Genomic DNA, 23020 nt, shown 5'->3' with positions numbered 1-23020 from the left:
GACAGCTGAGGAGCTGAGTGTCTCCTCTGTGGTCCCCAAACAGGGCAGAAAGGCACATCTGCCAGATAAAACATAAGATACCCTGTTAATTCATATAAACAACAAATGATTTTTTTGGTACAAGTATATCCCAACTATCACAAGGGATATACTTATACTAAAAATATTGTTGTTTATGTAAAATTCCAATATAACTAGACTCCCAGTGTTTTTGTTGGCTAGTGGGCAATCCTCAACTCACCCTCTCAAGCTGTGTAGACATGTTCCCTTTGCCAAGGGGCAGCCCTGCTGGTATTTGAAGACAGGTCTCAGTGTCTCTAGTGTTCCAAAACTTCCTGTATTTCTGGGGTGTACATAGCCCCTCCTCTGGCCTCCACGCTAGGAGTTTCATCTGTGATGTTAGGATTGTGTTAGCCTTGTCAAGCCATGTCCCATGGCTCTAGTTCCCACCTCCCCTCCCTCCCTCTAGGTTGACATCAACCCGCATTCATGGGGCCACCTGACCTAAGTGTAGTATCTATTGCCCAGACTACATATCTCATTTCTGTCCACAAGCACTTCATAACTGTCTTCTTCAATTTTCTGATTTGTCCTTTTCAATGAATAGCTATTGGACGTTTCCTTCTGCAACATACCAGATGCCTGGGGACCACTGGATCTGTCACACTCTAGTGGTCTTCATCCACCAGCCCAGCTGACTCTGTCACAAAGAGTGACACAGGGCCCCTCCTGATTATGTGTGCCCACTTCTTCTCCTCCCCTTTTCAAGTGATCATAAACCATTTTAAACTTTGTTACAAATTTGTCAGGGTGTTTTATATTCTCATGGAAAGTTCTAGAATTCATCTTTTTTCCCTGTAGGAAAATGTAAACATGATTTATGATCTGCAACGCCTCCACCGTGGATCTCAATTCCTCAAAACTCCTCAGTGGTTCTGGGGTCACGTCTGCAAGTTCTTCCCACAGCTGCATTGTGATTTAATGTTGTGGGAAGATGTGATACGGCCAGTGAACCGAGGGCTCTCTCACTCCTTTTAACTTAATCTAACGAGTTACTAAGTAATTTTTTAAAATATTTTTTTAGTTGTTGATAGACCTGTATTATTTATTTATTTATATGTGGTACTGAGAATCAAACCCAGTGTCTCACACATGCCAGACAAGTGTGCAACCACTGAGCCCCAACCCAGTCCAAGTTACTAAGTAATTTTGATGGCTGTAGATCAAGGACAGGGAGAAGGGTGACAGAAACACACTAAAGGTGTAAAACACTGATTTTGTGTCAGACATGCAATGTATTCAGAATTCAGTGTCTCATATCACTCTCACAGAACACAGTGAGTAGGGATCATGAGTCCCATTTTAGAGTTGGAGAGACTGAGGCTGAAGAAGTTGAAGAAATTAGGTGAAATGCTCAATGTCACCCAGCTGGTGTGGCTGTATATTGGATGCAGATTCACATATTGGCTCCAAAGCTGCCTGTCTTTCCACTGTACCAAGAGCCGAGCTTAACTCTAGCAAGTTTGATGTGGCAACCCTGCCCCCATTTTTGGATAAGGCTCATTATATAATTTCTTTTACGTAGAGCCTGGTTCCTAAAGTGACACCTTATTATTTTTTAGCACATCTGTTGTACACTGTGTGGCGGAGTGGGGGCGTTGCCCTCTGGAACACGGGGAGGTCCGGTGATTTGTTGAGTTTCCTGGAGAGAAGTTTTAGCTCAGGGGTCCTCAGTGACTCTTTCGACTCTGAGGGCTTCTTGGAAATAGCAGGGCCTGCAGGAGGTGACTGTGGCCAACTGACAGGGCCTGGCTGCAGCGTGTCAGCTGTTTGAAAGCAAGACCAGCAGGAGGGTGGAGTGGTTGGCGCCATGCTGATGGTTGCAGGAGGGGATGGATGGTTACTGGATCCATGTGAGCTTCGAACACCCCAAGGGGTCAGACGAGAAGGTGGGAGGGGAAAGGAATTTGCTCTGGGTGAGTCAAGTAGGATGTCTATGTGGGATACCCAGGCAGGGGTCTGGAGATGGGAGAGCTTTGAGGACTCCTACCATGATGGTTAGGTAGCAGAACCCAGAGCACTTGTTCCTGTAGGACCTACATTCCCTGCCTCCCATCCAGACAGATTCTGTGTGGCATGTACACTCTTGTGTATCCTGACACAGGCATCCACACTTATGCCAACTGCTCCCCCATGCCCACCTACATACATATCCACACACATGTGCACAACTTTACACATCCTCATGCTCACTCCCCCACACACATCATAGCTATACATGTGTGCACAACTTTACACACTCACATAACACTCCCCTGTATACATGTGCACATGATGCTCACACCATGCTGTCCTTGTGCACACTTGCATTCACTCCCAAGCACCCTCATGTGCACACATCCACACACACCTGCATCCTTGCTCTCCTGAACTTGTGCACATTCATACACTCACTCACCCACTCACACGCACATGCCTCACACATGTGCATCCTTACTGTTCACACAGGCCCAGTCCTATTCAGCTCTTGCTGCATAAAACCAGCTGTTCTCAGCCTCCCCAAGAGTGGTCCTTTTCAGGGGAACAATGCCTGGAAGCCACAGCACAGCTCAGCCAGGTGGCCTACAGAGGGGCGGGGCTCATCCCTCACTGCCATTGACCCTGAGGTGCTGGCTGGGGCAGGCCAACTCTCATGGACACTCTGAAGGGCTTGAAGCCCTTCTGGTCTCTATTCTGGGCCTTTAGGAACCATGAGACTGATGGCCTTAGAGGGGACAGATGTCAAACTACAGCGGTCCCCAGAGAGCCTCTCATTGGCTCATTGTGCAGATGACAAGACTGAGGCTCAGAGAGGGCCTGACTTTCCCGGAGTTTCCCTGCCAAGGGGTGGCAGGCTGGGGACTGGAATACCAGATCCCTCTGTCTGGGGCAGGAGCCATCAGGGTGCCCCAGCTGGGAAGATGGATCCCAAGAGGGATTGGATGTGGGTCCAAGTTTTGAGGGTTGGGCACAAGACCTATAGCAGCCAGGTATTGGACTGTCGGGCTCCTTCTGTTCCCCACTGTCCCACAAGGAACTGGTGACTGGGAGTAGACAGGCAGCTCCAGGCTCTGTCCCTTCCATCCCAGAATCCAAACCCTGATGGAGACACGCAAAGATAGGGTAGGCAATGGGTGATCTTTTCATGTCCCCAAACAACCTAGTTTCCCTTTAAGAAAGACTATTTATGAAGCTTTTACTTAAGAGTTATCTAAAACCTTCTTGAACTTGACTTTTGTCCTTGCCTTTGCCACCTCTTGGGGGTGGGGGACAGGAGGAATGAGTCCTACAAATTGCACCCTGCCACACCGAGGTGGGTTTCCTTTCATTTGCCTCGAATTCTAGTGTTTGAGATCAATCGAAAACCCTGGGATTAGCAGCCCTGGCTCCTGCCTCCCTCTCCAGGTCACTGCAGTCTTCATCCCACAGAGTCAGGGACCAGCTCTGGCCTGACAGTCCACTTTGCAACCCACAATCTTTGGCAGAAACTGCATTTCCTACTCCTCAGGAGTCTCTGACCTCCCACCCAGCATGGCTGCCACTGGCTGGCGTGGACTGGCCCAGTCTTCTTTGCTCAGATGCCCTCTCTGTCTCTGGGACATGCTGTTTTTAATATTGTTATTCTATGGCTTTATTTCTGCCCCCATTATAAAACCCTGGAACAAGAAGTTTGAAAAAATACAGCTCATAATCCTGTCGCCCAGCAGGACCGTGCCCGCCTGGTAGCACTCTTCCTTCCAGGTTTGGACAGATGAGGTCTTCAGTAGATGAGTGGTTTTTTGGTTTTGTTTTTTGGAGTTGGAGGCTAATCATGCAGAGGACATTTTCAGACCCGAGAGTCCAGCAAATGGCCTGCATGGGAAAAAAAATGAGTCACAGCTGTTATTCATAGCTGGGTTCTAAAAACTGAGAGCAGGGAAGGACTGCTGGGGCTGGCACAGGGCTGGAAGCCTTGGGGCATATCAGGTAACTCTGCTTGTGAGGAGCTTCTATTCCAGTTGGGGTGACAAGATCCACCTGTCCATAGAGTTGGGTAAAACCACAGATGCTACATCATTACTAGTGTCACAAGGCTGCCTGGGGCCCTGGACTTTCTAGTAGTGCAGAGATTGACAGTGTCTGCAGGAATTCGGGTGGCAAAGATCCGGTGAGGTGTCAGGGAAGCCCTCCTGGGGAGGGGGCATGTGGCTGAGCTTTGAAGGCTGAGTCAGTTTGGGCCAGATGGATGGGGGAAGGAGGACACTTCTGACCAGGGAAAGAGGCTAGAGAGACATTTGGAGGTGGGAAAGCTCCAGGACATGTGGAGCTGGGAAGTCACTCAGTTTGGCAGGTTGGCTACAGGTGTGACCTTAGTCAGCTGTGACTGAGGCTGCCATTCAGGGAGTGTGAGCAAGAGGTGTCCTAAGTCTGCTTTCAGAAACACCAAGACGGTGAGGGCGTTGCCTAGCGGCAGAGCTTGCTTGCCATCTCCTGGCCCCACCCGCTGCCCACCCAGAGCCCGAGCAGGCCTCAGGCTCATCTGCGTGGTGCCAGCTTGGTGCAGCACCCGTGATGACAGTGTGGAAGCAGTAGAGAGTCCAGAGAGGGCACACGCTCAGCACAGAGCCGGACTTCTGAGACTCACATTCCAGAACTGTCTGATACGGGCCATGGACTGAGGTTGTTGGGAGTAGCCAGAGTGAGGTATTAGGCTTTGCTCTGAGGGAGACCACACATCGGGGGAACCTGTGGGGCAGCTCAAAGGGGATGTTCAAGGAGAGGAACTTACAGAGTTTGGGGGCTAGCTGGGCTCAGTGGTGCATGCCTGTAATCCCAGTGACTCAGGAGGCTGAGGCAACAGGATCGTGAGTTCAAAGCCAGCCTCAGCAAGGCCCTAAGCAACTCAGCTAGACCCCCATCTCTAAATAAAATATAAAAAGTGCTGGGGATGTGGCTCAATGGTTAAGCACTCCTGGGTTCAATCCCTGGTAACAAAACAGAGTCTGAGGGCTGGAGTTCTACATGTCTTCGTCAGAGTTTGTAGATGGTAGGAATTGCTGGACCAACCAGAAATTTCTCTGAGAACATTCTAGCATGAGTAAAATTACTGTTGCATTCAGTTTGTCTGTGGTCTCATCTTGGAACAGATGGCTGTGAATGAGCTGATGTCAAAAGAGCGTGATAGTCTGATAGTCTGAGATGAACGTGAAGGTTTGCCAGTGCTGTTTATCTGTGTCATGAGTCACTTCACAGGCTTTTCTGCAAATTGTGGGTTTTGCTCCAAGTCTTAGCTCGCTATTCACTGCCTAGATACACACAGGGCATTTTCTTCTGAGACTCTGTTCCTGCCAAGTTCCTTGGCCTCTCTGTGCCTCGGTCTCCTTGTTGATTAAGCAGGGACAATAACAATAGCAATACCACAGAGTTCTAAGGATTAAGCGAATTAATATATATGAAGAACAAGATGGTGCCTGGCGTCACTGTGAGCAATATACGCGTCAGCCATTGTTGTGTGACTAAAGCCTTAAGACTGAGGAAGAGAACATTGATGCACAAAAGAAAGACTGGTCAGGAGCTGGTGTGGCTCATAGATGCCGGGGTTCTATCACCAGCATGGGGGGAAAAAAAAGAAAGAAAAAAGAAAGGATAGTATGTGGGTATGTTTTCTACTTAAGGATTAAGGAGGATAAAGGGGAGCCCTGATGTGGGCACCCATGACCAGGACAGTATGCTGTCCTGAGGAGCAGACACCGTGATCGTGAATGAATAAGTTCTTTTTGATAGACATGATCTTCTGAGAAAGACAGAAGGCAGGGGATCAGAGGCTCCATTGAGGTTTGTCACATCTGTAGGTAAAGGGTGACTTGGGGTTGCCAGCCCTAGGGAGGTGGAGGCTAAGAGGCTGTGGACCCTTGGCCACTTCTGAGCAAGGTGGACACTGGTTCCACAGAGGGACCTCTGTACCAGGAATCAGGCAGCCCTGGCCTAGGGCTGAACTTGCTCTGGGCAGCTGAGGGTTGGTTTACTGCTGCTCGTTCCTCATTCTGTCTGAAGCAGTCTTTATTTATAACCTGGGCATTCAGAGTAAGAGGCTCTTGAAGGGCCCTCCAAGTCCCTTGCTTTCTTCACTTCAAAGCATCCTGGAGGTCATGGCCATTACTTCTCGTGACCACACAGTAGCCCCTGAATGCACATTCTCACGTCAGCGGACATTTGGTTGTTTCCAGTTGTTTTTTGCACTTAAGCAGCCTTGGTGCACATTCTTTACACGTATCTTCATGGTGTTGTATGAATTTGTTTTTAGGATACATGGTGAAGTCGCTGGTCAGCAAGGGCTGTGCTTGGGTGACTTCTGTGCCATTGCCAAATCACCCTCTGTAGAACTTACACCAAGTTATGATCCTCCCGTGAAGCTGCGGGCCCCACTGCTCTCCTTTGTGGTGAAGAGTGGTTGGTGGTCCGTCGTGGAGACAGCGGCTCTAGTGCATCTTACCTCTGAGGTTACACGACTTTAGGGCCCTGCTTTGGCCCCTGTTTCTGGTTACAAAAACAGCCTGACCTGGCTGCCTGCTCCTCTGCTTGTACCAGACTTCTGTTATGCCTCTAACCTTGCGATTCTGCTCTCCAGCTGCCCCCAGGGAGAGACAGAGGGAGGGAGAGAGAGAGAGAGAGATCAAGGTCCGGGTGATCAGTGTCTTACTAGTGCCTGCAACTGTCATCTAGCTTCTATGCACACACACATGGCTTCCCACAGGCAGGGGAGGAGGAGGAGACGGTGGAGGAGGCCATCCACCTATGTGTGCAATGGTAAAGGACAGGACCCCTCAACAGTGAGACCGAGGAGCAGACTGGCCATGCAGGGTTCTTCTAGGGACTTCAGCTAAAGGACACCTGCTTTGACCTGATGTGAGGCTCCTGAGACCTGGTGGTAATTTCACCCAGGAAGGCACTGGCAGGGCCTAGATCTTGGTTGTGACCTGAAGCCATGCCCTCAAACACTCAAATCTGACACTAATGATCATTCCTGGATGTAGAGAAAGTGGAGCATAAACTACAATGACCAGCAAACAAGTGGACATTTGTTACAAGAAAGTGTAAAGAGATCCGCAAATGGAGGAGTACCTTGTCTCTCCTGCTCTTGTCATTGACGTGGTTGGTGCATCAGTCCCCAAGTTTCCCAGGCTCATGAAAGTGGTCAACAAGTAACCCCAGGCTCCCTGCCCTGCTGGTGTAGCACTTGAAGCCCACCCCTTCATGAATCTAACGTCTCCTGGGCACTAGCATGTGCCAGACACTGGCTGTGCGTGGATGGCAGGTGACGAAGACCCTGCCTCCACCCCAGGGCACTGCTGAGACAAGGCTTCTTGTGACAAAGCATAGAGCAGAAAGTGGTAAGTGTCACAACAGGGCGGGTTATCCATGCCTGATGGCTCTGGCACCCCATGACAGTTCTCACAATTCCTGTTCTCTGAGCATCTGATAATGTTGAGGGTTTAATGAAGGGAGAGAGCCCAGGTAGAAAGGAGAGGACAGATCCGTGGAGAAGTGGGGTGAGCCGTGGGAGGAGGGAGCTTCAGCTCTAGCCATTTGCTGGTTTCACAGGGTCACCAGCAAGTGGCTTTGGTTGGGTGAGTTTGCTGAATGATAGCTACTGTCCAGAGGCGTTGGCTGCAGAAAGGAAAGAGGCAGATTTCCTAGGGGCCTTGTACTTGGCCTCTGTTGATGAGACATGGCACGTCACCATGGTGGCTAGGATAAGTGCTTCCAAGTCAGCCTGTCTTTAACCCTTACAGTCGAGGGGGGTGTTGCATGAAGCCCTTTGTATTTTCCTGCCACATCCTCTTTACCACGGGTAGTGTCCTTTCAGTACACATTTGGTAAGCTCCTACTACGTGCCAGCAGGGAGCTGGACAGCTGAGGTCCTGCCTCATGGAGATGACATTCTATTGTGCTAGCTTTGTGTCCCTTTCTATGATCAGGAATCCATCCAGAGGAGGGGCACTTGACCTTAGCGGGGACCTTGAGAAAGGCTTCACATTGTAAAGGAGTGAGGCTCTTGTGGTGGCATCTCAGGCCTGGGTCATTACTTGGGGCTGTTTGCCTAATGCCAACACAAGGGGACAGATGAAGGAAATCAGATTGGGTCAAGGCATTGGACCTGCTGGAATTACAGCCCGGAGCTGGGCCATGGGCAGGAGATCTTTACATGCCCTTGGTCCCTTTCTTCTGGACCCCTGGAAGCCTAGCAGGGGTAGGAGGGGTTGGGGCACTGGGGGCTGGGCTCCCTGGTGTGGCATCCATGATCCAGGCTCCCGGGCTAAAAGCCTCTTGTCAGCAGAGTAATTGGATCTGACTTGCAGCAGGCAGGGAGCAGAGGTATTCAAGTCAAGCGGGGCTATTTTTAAACGCCCTCTCTCTCCAAGTGCAGAGCTCGGCTCAGCGGGAGAGGCCAGCTCATCTCTGAGTCCTGGGAATCAAACACAGCCCCCGCCGCCCAAGAGGAAGTTCTCCCATCTCCATCTTTCAAAATCAGATCTCAAATTGGGCAGCTGCCCATGAATCCTGTCAAGACCACATGCCCTGGTTTGGGGAAGGGTGGACTCCCCGGGCCACAGGGTCAGGCGACATATTCTGATTTGGGCTTGCTGCCAGACTGGCTGGAGGCGAGCCCACAGCCCTGGTCTCTTGGTCCCCTGGCAGCCCCAGAGGCTCACCCCTAAGCCTGCAGGCAAATGTGTCCCTGCCTGCCTGCTGCTGTCTTTGACTCTTGGTAGCAGCTCACAGCTGCCTGTCAAGCTCTGAAGACAGAGCAGAGAGCAGCCACCTTCCTGTCACACTTCCTGCTGGGAGCTGAGACCCATCTTGCACGCTGCCCAGGGAGGTACAGAGGGCTCCAGAGAGGCTGACGTTCTGTCAGGCTGCTGACGAGCTGCTCCGTTTGTCTGCATCTCCTCATTAGTTCTTCCTCTCCCCCAGCTCCCACCCCAGTAGCTAGCTCAGAGACGCTCCCTCCCAGGGGATGCAGGGCAGACAGGAAGTGCCATTCTAAGTGGTCCTGACTCGCCCACCTCTTCCCACTCTTGGAGAAAGACCGACCACCTCACGCAGGAGCTGTCAAGAATGTGGAGGTGCCATTCAGAGCCAGCATAGAGTGACAGCATTCCATGATCCAGACAGTGCACCTGCAGCCAGGTGCCACTGCATTCTGTTACAGAGGACACAGAGGTCCCACAGGGAGCCCTTGGCCAAGCTCACTGGCAGGTCCCCCACTCCCTGAGCAAGACCCTCCAGAGGTCTGAGGCTTTTGGACGTAGAGAATGAGGGGTGCTTTGACCTCACATGACTCAGCCCATCTCAGAAATGGCAGGTGTTCCATGCTCCTGCTCAATGAACGGACCGGACTCTGTTCAAGTTTGTTACTTTGGGTGACAGAACTTAACTCAGTTTTCAGAATTATTTGGTTCAAACATTGCAAGATGGGGACCCTTCCAGGACCTCTTCTTTCTCTCAAGGGGAATTAGAGTAAGCCAGGCTGCCCTGACCCATGGCAAGGGGACTAAATCTCAAGTTTTATAAAGAGTGTCACATAAGCCCAGCCCTACCTGAACCATGTGGTGACCTCCTTGGGGCCCTGGGAAGACCTTTCCCAGCCTCCTCTGCACTGTCACATATGCTGAGCCCATACTCATGTGTGGTGGTGGCCCTCCTTCAGTTTCCCATCAGTTCCTAGTGGGGTCGGACACTCCCTGGCACTGCTGTCCTGAGACCTTTACTGCAGATCCCAGAGCCACTCACTCTATATTGTTGGCCCTGTGACCTGGGACATGTGACAGTGTGGTGTGCTTTCCTTTAGTCTCAGTTCACTTTTCTCTTACCTGGGGGAGGAGAGCTGCAGTTCAGGAGAGGCGTGGAGGGGGCTGTGGGAGCCCTGGGCACCCAGGGCTGGTGGGGGTGGTGGAGGAGACCATGTTCCCCATTCTGCTGAGCTTTCTCTTTGAAAATTATTTTACTTTAAAAATACTTGGTGTATTTTAAAAACATCCTAGACACATGTGATACAAAATTCATATAGCACAAAAGGATTTATAAATAGATGATGATAGATAGGGATGGACAGATAGGAGATGACAGAAGGGCAGGTGGATGATGGATGGACAGGATAGGCAGCCCAGATGCCCAGCTTCTCTCCTCATGAGGAAGCTCTGTGGTCATGCCTCATGGATTCTTCTAGAATCATCTGCATATTAATTTTGCTGTATACACACTGTGACCTAAACCACAACTTAATCCAAGCTAGTGCAGCATTCTCTGGTTCCTGTATTTGTTTGTGGCAGTATCTGTGACACCAGGTCTCATTGGTGTGAGTCTCTATGATAGTCAAAGCACTTTACTGTCTCCCCATCACATCTCATCCAATCCATGTCAGTCCGGGAGGCAGCATTCTTATGTGTACTTTGCACATCTGGAAGCTGAGGTTCAGAGAGTCCAAGATATATTTACCTAAGGTCACACAGTATGTAAGGCTGGACCTGAAAATGTCACTTGCCTGACTTTCCAAGCAGATCCCTTCCATGGTGTCTTTCAGGAAAAATCCTTTCCTCCTGCTCTATTATGTTGGCAGACAACAGTTATTTAATAGAAAAATAATAATTGGCCTGGCAAACCAGGGTCCTGTGGGCACTGCCAACAGGAAGGCCTGACTAATCCCAGCAGGCCATGGGGCAGGTGGATACTCAAGACCACAGCTGCCCTTGATGTTGATGCACACACACACACACACACATACACCCACACATACACACACACATACACACACACATATACTGGCAAACGTATACATTCACACCTACACACACGCACTACATTATCACACATGCATGTACATATACTACACAATATGCACACTCACACAGGTCACGCATGTGCGCACAAACACATCCAGCTCTCAGACCCCAGCAGGGCAAACACAGCAAGTGGAATCCTGGTCTTCAGAGCCTCCCTTGCCCCGGCGGGGAGGTAGGGGACCGTCACTGGGAAATGCTGAATGAGAGGCCAGACAGGCTCGGGAGGCATCTTCGTAGCACCACACATGGGAAGCGTGGATCCCACACCTAAGGCTGCAGGAGGACGTGTGAGACCAGGTCTCATCTATACCCCAAGTCCTTTATTCTCAACTCATGGGCATATCACTAGTTTCAGGTGACATCTGAAGCCAAAGCCCAGAAGATGGGGCAGGTGAGGGAGCAGAAGCCAAATCCGCTTTGTGGGTAGCAGTCACCAGGGCCTGGGAGGGCCTCTCCTAGTGCCTGATGACCTTGGCCTGAGATTGACAGACGCCCTTGAAAGAAGCGCCACGTGAGACCTCAGACCATGGCCTCACTGGTGACTGGCTCGGGGGCCCCTCTCCAATGTACTTGTCCCTTTATTGAGAACATATTTTGATGATGCTGACAGTGAAGGGACAGGCCAGGAACCAGAAACACAGGCTTCAAATCCCCAGCCTGGACCATGTGATATTGAGCAGGTCTTTCTAACCTTCTGGGCCTCAGTTTCTCCATCTCTAATTTGGGGATATTCTTCAAAATTCACTGCACAGAGTGGTCTTGGGGCAGACCTTGGGGAAAGCTCTATGAGAGGTGAAGTGGTCCACTGCCATTACTGGGGCCATGACAGAGGGACCAAAGCAGAGCTCACAAGGAAGCCAGCGCACCAGGATCAGGGGACAGCTGGGCAGGGAAGCCGGAAACAGGGGAAACGGAAGCCAGCTCGGGATGGCAGGGTTAGGACAGCCAGCGCTGCACCAGCTGGCTGCCCGCGCTGGGGCCGGTCCTCAGCCTTGCTGACTCTGCGGCTGGCGTCTTCACTGCTCATTAACATGTCATGGGGGTGGAGAGGAAGAACAACTCAAAACAATTGATTTGTCTGTCTGCCAGCACATCTGGGAAAAGGCTGGGTGTGGGAGGTCAAAATCCAAGCTAAAAATCACGGCTTCACGTTTTCAAGGAAATATGCAGGTCTGTGGGTTTCCATTCTCTGTTGCTATCGCTGGTGAAAGCTCTAGGAAATCAAGGTTCACGCACCTGCAAACTCTTAAGGGACAGTGGGTGGGGGGGAGGGGGCAGTTAAAGCTCTTCTGGCTTTGTCAGGAGAGGGCGACACAGGGACCTGGCTGGTGAATTGGATGGCGATTAATAAACCATCCACTTAATCTATCCATCCACCCACTATCTGTCCATCTAGCAGTTACTGAGCACCCAGATTCTATCCAGCCACATTCTGAGGGTGCACTGGGTGTCACTGGGAAAGAAAAGAGGTTCTTTCTCTAAGCATTTACACTCACAGGCAAATCAATCAGAGCATAACTCAAAATTGAGTCTCCACCGCACTGAACAGCAAACAGTGCCATCTGTAACAGCTAGATTTTTCTATACCACTACTACTCCAAAACCTGGCCCTGAAACCACCACCATTTACCCCAGCTCACAGTTCTGTGGGTGGTCAGTTGAGTTAGGTTTAGCTGGGATGCCCTTTTGGTGTCATCTAGGTTCACTGTGTTTCTGTGGTCAGCTGCTCAGGAAGCTGAGATAGTCCCTCTCTGCTTCTCATGGCCTCTCATCCTCCAGCAGGTTAGCCCGGGCTTGTGCTTATGGCTGCAGGGGACTGGGAGAGAGAATGGGCACTGGGGGAAGAGAATGGGAACTTCGAAGTCTCTGGAGGCCTAGGCTCAGAACTGGCATGATGTCACTTCTGTTACATTTTATTGGCCAAAGTCAGTCACATGGCCAAGCCCAGATTCCAGAGGTAGGGACCTAGACTCCGCCTCTTGGTGGGAGGAGCTGTGGTGGATGAGCGCTTTGGGGGTGCTCAATTTTGCAAACTATCAACTACACCCTTCTTGTAGTTGCTCAGGATAAAAGATCGAGATCTTGTCCTCTCTCATGTTCCCTATCCAAACCACGAGCAAATTTGGTCACCGTGATCCTTGAAATGAAATATATTTTGCATATAACCATTCCTTTCCCTTCCCTCAGCCTTAACGCCCTAAGAAACCTTCCTCCCTTTCCTGGTTGTACTTTCTTTCCTTTGTCCTCTGCAGCCTATTCTAAACACAACAACAAGAGAGTCAAACCTATCAGTTTTCTGCTCCTTTTCTTACTCAAAGTAACAGTCAACACCTATGATGACCAGCAAGATCTTGCATGATCTGTCTCCCCCTCACCAAGATCCATCTCACTAACCTCCTATCACACAAACCCATTAGGGTTTCTCAAAATGCCAGGCTTCCTCTCACCACAGGGCTTTTGCATTTGCAGTTCATAAAAGCTACCTCCTTTAGCTTTTTATGCAAAAGTCACCTTCTCAGTGAAAGTTCTCCTGGCCATATTATTTAAAATGGAATCACCTCCCCACCTCATCCTTCTCCACTTCCATTTTCTCTCACCATCATCAATAAATGACATGTGTTCTTATATATCTACTTATTGTCTATATTAGCATAATACGCTAGAAGTACTATGTAAGACACATGTAATTAAAAATTTTCTAACAGCCTACATTTTAAAAAGCAAAAAGAAGCAGGTGAAATTTATTTTACAATATACATTATTACAAATATTTTAATTTCAACATGCAATTAATTTTAAGTTTTTGATTTAACATATTTTGTACTAAGTCTTTGAAGTCTGCTCATCAGTTTGGACCCGCTACATTTCACACTTGCTCATTTTGCACGCTGTGCAGTGCAGAACTGGACCACAGCTCCACAGGGGCCAGGGGTTTTGACTCTTTTATTCAAGGCTACCTCCATGCCCCTGGGACAATAGCTGGCACACAGTAGGCAAACCATCAATCTTTGGTGAATGAATACTTCAGGTTCTGAATCAAATGCAATGATGTGGCAGGAGAGTCTGAGACCCAGAAAGAGCAGGTGTCTGGCTGTGCTCCTCAGGCTGCTGGGGCAGAACCTGGGTGGGGTTAGGTGTGGTTTATCTCGTCCTGCCTTGCCACTTTCTTCAGCTTCTCCATGTTTTCCGTTCTCTCTGAACAGACAGAAAGTCTTGCAAGCTCATCCTCTCCGACAGCAGGGATTTGATCTGTCACCCTCTTCTGCACATGTGTGCCGTGAAGAAGGGAGAGGAGCGCGACTCTCTCCTGCAGGGGGTTGGCTCTGGTGGGAATGCTGTTACTGCATCCTCCTCCTCCCCAGTGTTTCAGGGTTGGCCCCAGAAGTAGGGTGCCAGCCCGGTGCTTCTGTTGGTAGTTTCCCTTGGGTGGCCTGGCTCCTCTTCCCTGCCTCCTGTTTCACACCAAATCGTGCTGGGGCTTGGAAGAGGAAGAGCAAGGATTGAGGAGGAGCAGGTGGTCTCAGCATTCTGGAGTGTCTCCAGTCCGGGAAGGCCCTGAGCGGCTTGTCTGGAGCCAGCCTGGGCTGCCTAGTGGAGGAGAGATGAATCTCACTTTGGGAGTCACTTTCACAGGTGACACTTCATTCTTTCTATTCACCCTGCCACCTGGGCGAGTAAGATGCCACTTGCTCATTTTGCAGATCACAAAGTGGAAATGCAGAGACGGGGGGGGCCATGTGACCCCATTCGCTCCCCTGAGGGCTTGCCCAGGGCTCTCCTCCACAGGAGTGGGCACAGTCTTGGCCTGAGAGGCCTCTTGGTCCTGTTGGCGTGACCTGGTGGAGGGGACGCTGGCCTGGAATAACTACATAGGATTCCAAGTGATGAGCAGAGGGAGAAAGGGCACCACAGGACCATGCCTGCCTGGACAGGGACAATCACAGGCCACACCAGGGCAGCCAAGGGGTTGATTGGGTCTTTTGAGGTGATCTGAGATGGGCCTTTCTTCTCCCAGGCATCATCTCCCTCTCTCCTCTTTGTTTTCTATCTTCTACCTGTTCTCTTTTATAACCTTCTCTCTCTCCACCCACATCCTCCCTCACATCCTTCTCTGTACACACACACACACACACACATACACACACACACACACACACACACACACGGGCTGGATGGGGTAGGTGCCCAGGAGCTGTCCTGGCTGTGAATCCTGCTCCCTCTGAAAACAAGCAGAGACCCAGCTGCTGATGAGGTTAAATGCTCCCAAGCTGCTCAGCACAGGCTACAGTCTGAAATCCTACCATTAGAACTTCCTAACACCATCTCCTTAAAATGTATCTGCTCCTGAGAAAAGCCACCGTCCCAATTCCCCTCCTCCACTCTTTTGCATCACTGCACTTCTGAGTGCGGAGTCCCAGGGCCAGAGCAGAGGAGTGCAGGGAGCATGTCATCAGAATTCTCCTGGGAGCAGTGGAGGTCCAGGAAAGAGGTAGCCTCCTGTTCTCTCCATAGAGTCCCCAGCACTGGGCCAGTGTGCCTGTAACGTGTGCCCTGCAGCCTCCACGGGAAGGGCCCAGTGGAAACTGCAATCTGAACTTTCTCCACCATTCTGGACACCAGGCAATGATCTTGTGAGGTGGGCCCAGGAGCCATCCAGGACTTCCTGAAAATTGTTGAGGTTTGAGGGTTTTAAAAATTTACTTGGGTTTCTATCAAGAATACAATGATAGAGGAATATCTGAATTCTTGATCTAAGAGGGTGGGCACATGGTTTATAAAGCTGCCCAGTGTGGCCCAGTGCAGGCCTTCTGTCCTTGGTCATGCATGGCAGCAGGAGGGCTGCTGTTCTGGGTCTGAAATTGTGTCTCGGGTTAGTTGGTTGTGATCACACTGACGGCTCATGCAGTGGGCCTCCCCACTCCACACTGGATTTGCAACAGGCCCCTGTACTCAGCACAGAGTTCTCGATCTTTCTGTCTGCAGTTTTTCAAGACTGCTTGAACTGCCTTTGCTCCTCTCCAGCTGTGCAACTCCATGAGGGCCTCCAGGATGGGGAGGCAGCCGCCTGCATCCTACCAAACATTTTACCAAAATGCTGCTTCCGGTGGTGTGTTCAGGCATTCATTGACATCCATCCATTCATTCAGTAAGTCCTACATCCATATCAACATCCAGTATCCAGTATCAGCATCCAAAGTCCTGCCCTCACAGAGTGCACCATCTTCTGACTGTAGATGCTGTCCACAAAATGCCCTGTGACATCTGCGGTAAGAAGTTTTGCAGAGGCCTTGTTGGCTTAGATGGAGAAAGGCATCTTCTCAGATGGGCAGCCCGGAAGACTTGTTCCGTTACCCACAGGGCTTCTCTTCTGGTTGCACTCTGTCTCTGAACAATTACTCCTCCTACGCTTCCTCCCCTTACTCCTGGACCTTGGGGCCACTGACCCATATATCAGGCCTTGCTTCTGGCTGGGAGTTTTCTATTTATTTAATTGTCTCAAAACCATGGATAAGTAGGCTTCTTAAGGATGCAAAATATCTTCCCTTTAGTGTTTTCAAAATCAGAATTGGGTTCCTTGGAAAAAGCTGAGCTCTTCATCAGAGATCAAAGACTGGCCCTGGGGAAGCATCTCCAAGTTGCTGTGGGGTGTTAAGGACCCCTTTGGGCTATCACTTCCTATCTAGGCCCCAGGTGTCCTCCATTGGACAGGGAACACATTTGAACAGTGAGAAAAGCAAACATCTGGCAGCCTGAGGGGACGAGCCAGGGAATAGGCCTCTAGGGCTGATCAGACCAGACCAGAAGAGGTTAAACTGAGTTAACTGGAAGAGGCCAGGAAACCAGGAAGAATGACCCAGGCATTTGGATTCTGGGCAGCTGCCCACTTTCATTTTCATTGCTGATTTGACTGATTTATAACCAAATATTAGTTTATGAAATGTACCCCAGATTCCTAGTCTGCCATTCAGATTCCTTGCAATTTGCCCTCCTTCCCCCCTCTTCCCTGTGGCACATTCGCAAACATTCTGCATCTGAATGAATCAAAAAGGATGTATTCCCTAGTGCCACAGTTTGAATGTCTCCCAGGCTGCAGAAATCAGTGTGGGCTCTGGAGATTAAGAAACAGAATTCTGAGCTGCTTCCTGCGAAGGGAAGAGAAGACTCCTCAGTGGATCCGTGGAGGAGAATGCGAAGCCTGTCTTAGGACACCAGCCTCTGGCTTGCATCTCCTCCTTGCACCCTGGCTCAGGTGCCAGGTCCCCAAGAACCCCAGGCTTGCTTTCCTGGCCACCAGCTCCTCCCTCCCTTCTCCCAGACATCACAGATGGGTGCTGACTAGTTGGCAACTTCAACTATGATCAGTCCACCCTGTATGAAGGGAAGAGAATGAGAGCAGATGTTTCAGGGAGTTTGCTTTGTCTCATGGAGGGTCTAGAAGGGCCTTTAACCTGCTTGTGTTCATGCTCCTCTGTGGGATAGTTAGTTGGCCTCTGTGTGGGCATTTGCAAGGACAAGGAACTCTGGGGGACAGATGCTTTCTGAAAAATGGCTTCCTTTTATGGACTCAAATCCGCCTAGTAGAAAGAGCTTTGTCCCTTTCTTAGAATGACCAAGGTGCAGCAAGAAATCAAACATGTGCTTGGAAGTGGGTCAGCAAGGCAAAACTGTACTTCTGCAGAAGGGTGTGCCCCCCAAACGAAGCTTGCAAGCAAGCACCCCTGGGAGGGCAGTTCATCTGCTTTTACCCTATCAGAGCCCCTTGCTCTGATAGGAGAAGTTCATGGTTACAATCTATGTGATTAGTAATTTAAAATTACAGAGGGCATGGGGAAAAGGCTATAGTTGTACCTGCTAGGGAATTTAAAAATGGCTACATTCTGACCACGTGGTTTCCTAAGTTAAAATGGCTCCATTATACATTGTGAAGTTTAAGTTACAGTAAACATGTTTGTGTATTGCATTACAGGTTTAAATTTGATAGAAAAGAAAATATTAATCTTACATCTTTGACTGCAGCTGTGACCTGGCTGAGTGCCCCCTCCTCTGCTTACACCCAAATCTCCAACTGTTGCCCATGCCAGACCACTTGAATCCCCTCAGAACACTCTTCACCATCAGAGTTCATCAATGTCCCTCTTAACAGCAGGTGACCTGAATTGGTTTCAGTGTCCCAGAAGTTTCCACTCTCCTTTTGATCAGTTAGACCCTGTGCAAGGGATTTGGGTCAGTTAGAGGTGCTGTAGGATTTGTCTTGCTAAAGCCTCCCCCCATCACCCCCACCCCTGCCTGTTTTTGGTCTTAGGCTACAGAGGGGACCTGAGAATTTTGGCCAAGGTGGACTGGCCCCTGTCTAAGCAACCTCACCACCATGGCCACTGCTCAGCCCCTTCACAGAGAGATTCCAGACTGTTCCCCATGGAAGCCAGCGGCTGGGGCTTTGCCAGTTCCAGGTTACTCCCTTGGGCGGGAGTAGGCTAATTCCTAGGGAGCTTCCTCGAGAGAAGGCAGAAGGGGAGGGGACATGGGACCACCAGGGCTACCACATGTCATTCCCATTCTGAGGTCACTTGGGCATGTGGATTCCTTTCTGGGATGACCTTGTGTAAACATGTATGAATATTTGAGTATCATATCCAGGGAGGAGGGGCTGTGACAAGAAAGGCACAGGGTCACATTGTACTGGGACTCAGGAAGCCTGGACTACAGGACAGCCCTGCGACAAAACAGCTCTCATTTCCAAGCCTTGAGGTCTCCATCTGTAGGATGACAGTCACATGATCTGAGTCACATTTGCCTTGCGTATCTGATGATGTCATGAAGAACCATATTTCCTCCCAGCTGGTAATTCAATCCTCAAATTCTCTAAGATAATGGGCCTCCCCCTTTTACGATTACTGCCCCCCCCCCACCTCTCACCACTCTCCTATCCCCAAGCTCCTTCTAAGAACAAGGACATTTGCCTCATGGTATTTACTCTGAAACCCCTCACTTCCCAGCTTATTACTGGAGATAAAATTTGCACACAGCCAAGATGCCAAGTGTCATAAGCTAAATGCCACAAGTCAAAGGGAGAGGGGAGCTTTGTCATTTGGGAAGAGCTTGAGGGTTCTGAGGGGCCCTGCCATCACCCTGGGGAGTGGAGGAGGGTGAGCGGGATGTGACAGTCTGTGAGGAATGGTGGCAGTGTTGGGGCAGAGAATCGCCATCGAGGGCCCAGAGGCAGGCAAGGAGTCTGGGGTTCTGGGACAGATGAGAGGGAAGAACACGCAGGGAAGTGGGGGAGCAGGGCCGAGGCTCGGGTGGGAAATGGAATGCTCAGAAACAGCGGCAGTGCTGTGAGGCAATCTGGGACAGCCATGCTGACAGCGTCCCTCCCTGCCTCTCTCCGCCTTTTGCCCCCTTCTCACAGTCATCTCAGTCCAGCTGTGGGACAGTGGGGTGGCCACAACAGTCAGTCTGTGGGTGTCTTCCTGTGCTTCTGCTTGGCTTCCATGAACAGGAGGAGAGCATGAGGGCCCTGCCGGCGACGAGGCTCCAGCAGCTGGACCCAGCCAGGCATCACCCCGGGCCACAAGCTGGCAAAACTAAGGCCCCGAGAGGTCTCTTGTGACTGCGAGGGGAGGTGCCCCGGCCTCTCAGATGGAGCCTTGACACGGACACCTCTCTTGCTTGGACAGCTTCTCTGTGGCGACAGCTTCCTCATGGCCTCTTGTGGGCAGACAGCTGCTTTGCAAAAATGGTTTCCTTGGTTGCGCGCACGGCTTTTTAAAAAAGGATTAAACGCTGAGTCCCAGAGATGAGGCTCAGCCCTGCCATCCCAGCGGCCAGACCCCTGACCTATGCTCCCACACAACCCGAGTGCCCCTTCCCCTCCCTCGACTCTGCCATGGCCCTGTTCTGCCCCAGTGCTGAGATGGAGTGGCACCGGGTCAGTGAGCTGAGGCACATCAGGAAACCGGACACCCTGAGAACCAGCCTGGGAAGGAGGAAGCCTCTGGCTTCCCTGGAGGCCCTGGAGGGTCTGGTTTCCATCCTCCCCTCCCAGGGTCTCCTGTGTCCGGAGGAGGGGGTGGGTCTGGACCTGGTCGGGTGGCCAGCCTGTGATAGGACTCTGTCTGTGCTTTAGACACCTGCAGGCAGAAGGCCATTGTCTCCAGGACGCCTGGGTGGGCAGCAGGCAGGGCTGCATCAGGGGCCCTTGTGGTGCTTCTAATACCACCTATACTCTCCTTCAGCTGTGTCTTCATTTCTGTCTTCCTCTGAGGGCATGAAAGTGGTGCCTCTCAGTCATGGAGTCTTGGGGATGAAGAATCACTTTCAAACAGAGTAGGATGAATACTGGTGTGTGTGTGTGTGTGTGTGTGTGTGTACTCACAAGCAGGCCGGGTCCTAGTCTTTTCAGGCTGCTATAACAAAAGGCACAGACTAGAGAACTACTGAACAAGAGATGTTTATCACTCACACGTCCAAAGTCTGGAAGTCAAGATCAAGGCACCAGCAGGGAAGATGTCTGGTGAGGTCCACCTTCTTCACAGATAGCACCTTCCAGCTCTTTCCCCACAGGGTGGAAGGGGCTAGCTGGATCTCTGGGCTCTTTGATAAGAAAACTAATCTCTTTCATGAGAGCTCATCATCTCCTAATGTCCCCCCACACACACACAACATGACAACATGGCAGTTGGGGTTTTCAGACCATAGCCCCCTGCGCTGTCACCTCTGCTTGTCAAGCCTCCTAGCTCCCGGGGCTCTGCAGGTACCTTCTCGACACGGCCATCAGGCAACACCTGCATTCAGATCTCTAGTCTGTTCCTTAGCAGATGGGTGTCATGGGTGTCCCAGGCAGTCAAAGAACATTCTAGACTCAGCACCTCCTCACTGTTGTCTCTACCACCTTTCCCCCAGCCCTGAGCCCTGTGTCCCCTGCCTTTCCTTCTCTTTTCCTTCCCCATAGGGGTCGTGCAATGCTAACCCATCCCACCTGACCCATCCCTGCCATGCGCAGTTAAAGCCCAGAGCCACCCTTTCTAGAGCTGTCAGCCTGTTTAGGTTCCTTGCCTACAAGGCATGAAGCAGCCACTGGTTCCCAGGCATTTGTGGAGCACCTGTTTCGTGTCTCAGGTGGACCAGTGGGCATCAGGTGAGCTGCACACCTGTGGGCTTCCCTGGTCACAGCTGTGCAGGGCCAGCCCCAGGCCTTCCCCCTTCAGGTTTGCACCTGCCTTGCTCAAGCCCAGCCCCCTGCCGGAAGCTACAGCTCGAGCCACGTCTCAGGAGGCACTATCATTGGCATCAATTTCCAGAATCCTAAGACACATTTTTTTTTTCTTCTGAAACTAATTTCGTGTCTTACAATTGATGTGTTTATTTAATGTTGGGCTTTCATTTATTTTATTATTTTTTCTTTTCTTGTTTCTGGGAAACCCTTCTTTCTCCCCACTCCCTGAAGGCATTATTTAGCTCATGATGGATCTTTCAATTGGTGGCATTTTGGCCTTGGGGAAATATGATAAATGCATCATGTAATCAGGGACATCTGGAGATTATTTTTTTAACCTGAAAGAGCGACTCTAATGGGAAGAACTGCAGGTTGTCTACTAATGGGGGAGGCATGTGGGGATGTCGCTGCTGTTTAGATCTCACTGGTCCTTGGTTTGTCACAGACCTGTGTATTCTGGAGCTTCATTCCCTGGGTCTTCAAGACCAAACAGAGCAGCTGTTACCTAGTATTGTCACAGTCTATGTGACATAGGGCTGAGCATGGGTCCAGAGGCTCAGAATGGGGGCGGGGAGGGGGTCTCCTGGCTTCAATTTGCTTCTGAGCAGGATGATGAGGCTGAGGGGTAGAGATGAGGTGGGGGGTGGAGATGACAGGCAAGGGGTGCAGAGTCCCAGAAAGGAAGTCAAAGGACCTTGGCAGGCAGAGATTGCCTGAAATATTATGGAACACAGCAACATTTATTCACTTTTCCTTTGCAGCCCACTTTGAGGGGCATCTGCTCTCACTTCCCTGTGTGTCAACTGGAAGGCCCAGGCTGCAGGAGGCAGAAACCTCCTCAAGCTGGGCCATGGGTCCTCTGCTCTGTGGGCCTCCACAGCAACCTGCAGGCTCCCCGGGGCAAAGGAGGCTCCCCCTGCAGGAGGGTTGTGGGAGAGCGGGAGGCCACTGCTGCTGCTGCTCCTAGCAGCAGGAGAGGCTCCACCAGGGCCCCAGAGTGGGGATGCTGACCCATCCCTGCCATGCGCAGTTAAAACCCAGACTCGCCCCGGGGCCTACATGCCCCTCTCTTTCCCATTCAATTTCAAATTTATCTTCATCCAGCTTCAGTACCTCAGTCCCTTGGAGACAGTATTGTCCCCTCACTCCCTCCAATAGTCAGGCATACACCCGGGAATTTCCTGAGCACCAGCACCAAGCAGGTGCATTGGGGATCCAGAAAGAGTGAGGGCTCTGAGCTCAGCTAGTGGGGGCAGTCACTGTGAGGGACAGCTCAAGGTTGCAACCGCCAGGTGCCCAATGGGTGGGAGAGGCAGGGATTTCTACAGAGCTGGGAGGAGGAGGGTGTTTCTGGGGGCTGGTGGGTAGGGAGGCATTTGGGAAAGAGCGCAGAGGTGGTGCAAGACCTTTAAAGATTTGGGGAAGGCACTGGTGAGATGCCAGCAAAGGTCCTCAGTGGGAATGTGCCCAAGTGCCTGGAATTCTGAGTTGACCGACACAGGGGACTGGGGAGGGCTTGGTGGAGTCTGCGGCAGGATGGAACTTTAATACAGGCTAGGCAGGTCTGGACTTCACCAGTGAGCATTGGGGGCTCTCCACCTGAGGGCAAGCCAGTGGAGAAACTTGGTTAAAGTCCTTTGCTCCATGTATGGGATTGGCTTTTGTCCTTTAGAGCCACACTGTCTCATATGGAAGCCACTAACCACAAGTGGCTATTGGGCAATTGGAATGTGGCTAGGCACAACAGATGTGCTGTAAGAACCAATGCAGACCAGACTTCAAAGGCTTATGGGAAAAAAAAAGAACGTAGAATATCTCAATACTTTTTTATAACAAAAACATGTTAAAGTAATATTTTGGATATATTGAGTTAAGTAACAAAAATTAACTTCACCTTTCTCTTTTTATTTTTGAAAGGTGATTACTCAAAAATTTTACTGAC

The 23020-nt window shown here is 50.7% G+C and overlaps 1 protein-coding gene across 1 annotated transcript in view; it reads left to right on the top strand.

Annotated features, from left to right (window-relative positions):
* Positions 1–7128: 7128 nt before the first annotated feature.
* The window catches only part of Rnf165 (ring finger protein 165), a 40416-nt gene continuing 24524 nt past the window's right edge, over positions 7129–23020 (top strand). The window contains exon 1 of the mRNA XM_048806586.1: positions 7129–7220. Coding sequence (XP_048662543.1) covers positions 7129–7220 — 92 coding nt within the window. The remainder of the gene's footprint in view (positions 7221–23020) is intronic.

This window comes from Marmota marmota, unplaced genomic scaffold, assembly GCF_001458135.2.
Source record: "Marmota marmota marmota unplaced genomic scaffold, marMar, whole genome shotgun sequence".
Classification (NCBI taxonomy): domain Eukaryota; kingdom Metazoa; phylum Chordata; class Mammalia; order Rodentia; family Sciuridae; genus Marmota; species Marmota marmota.
This window is presented reverse-complemented; position numbering and strand designations above follow the sequence as displayed.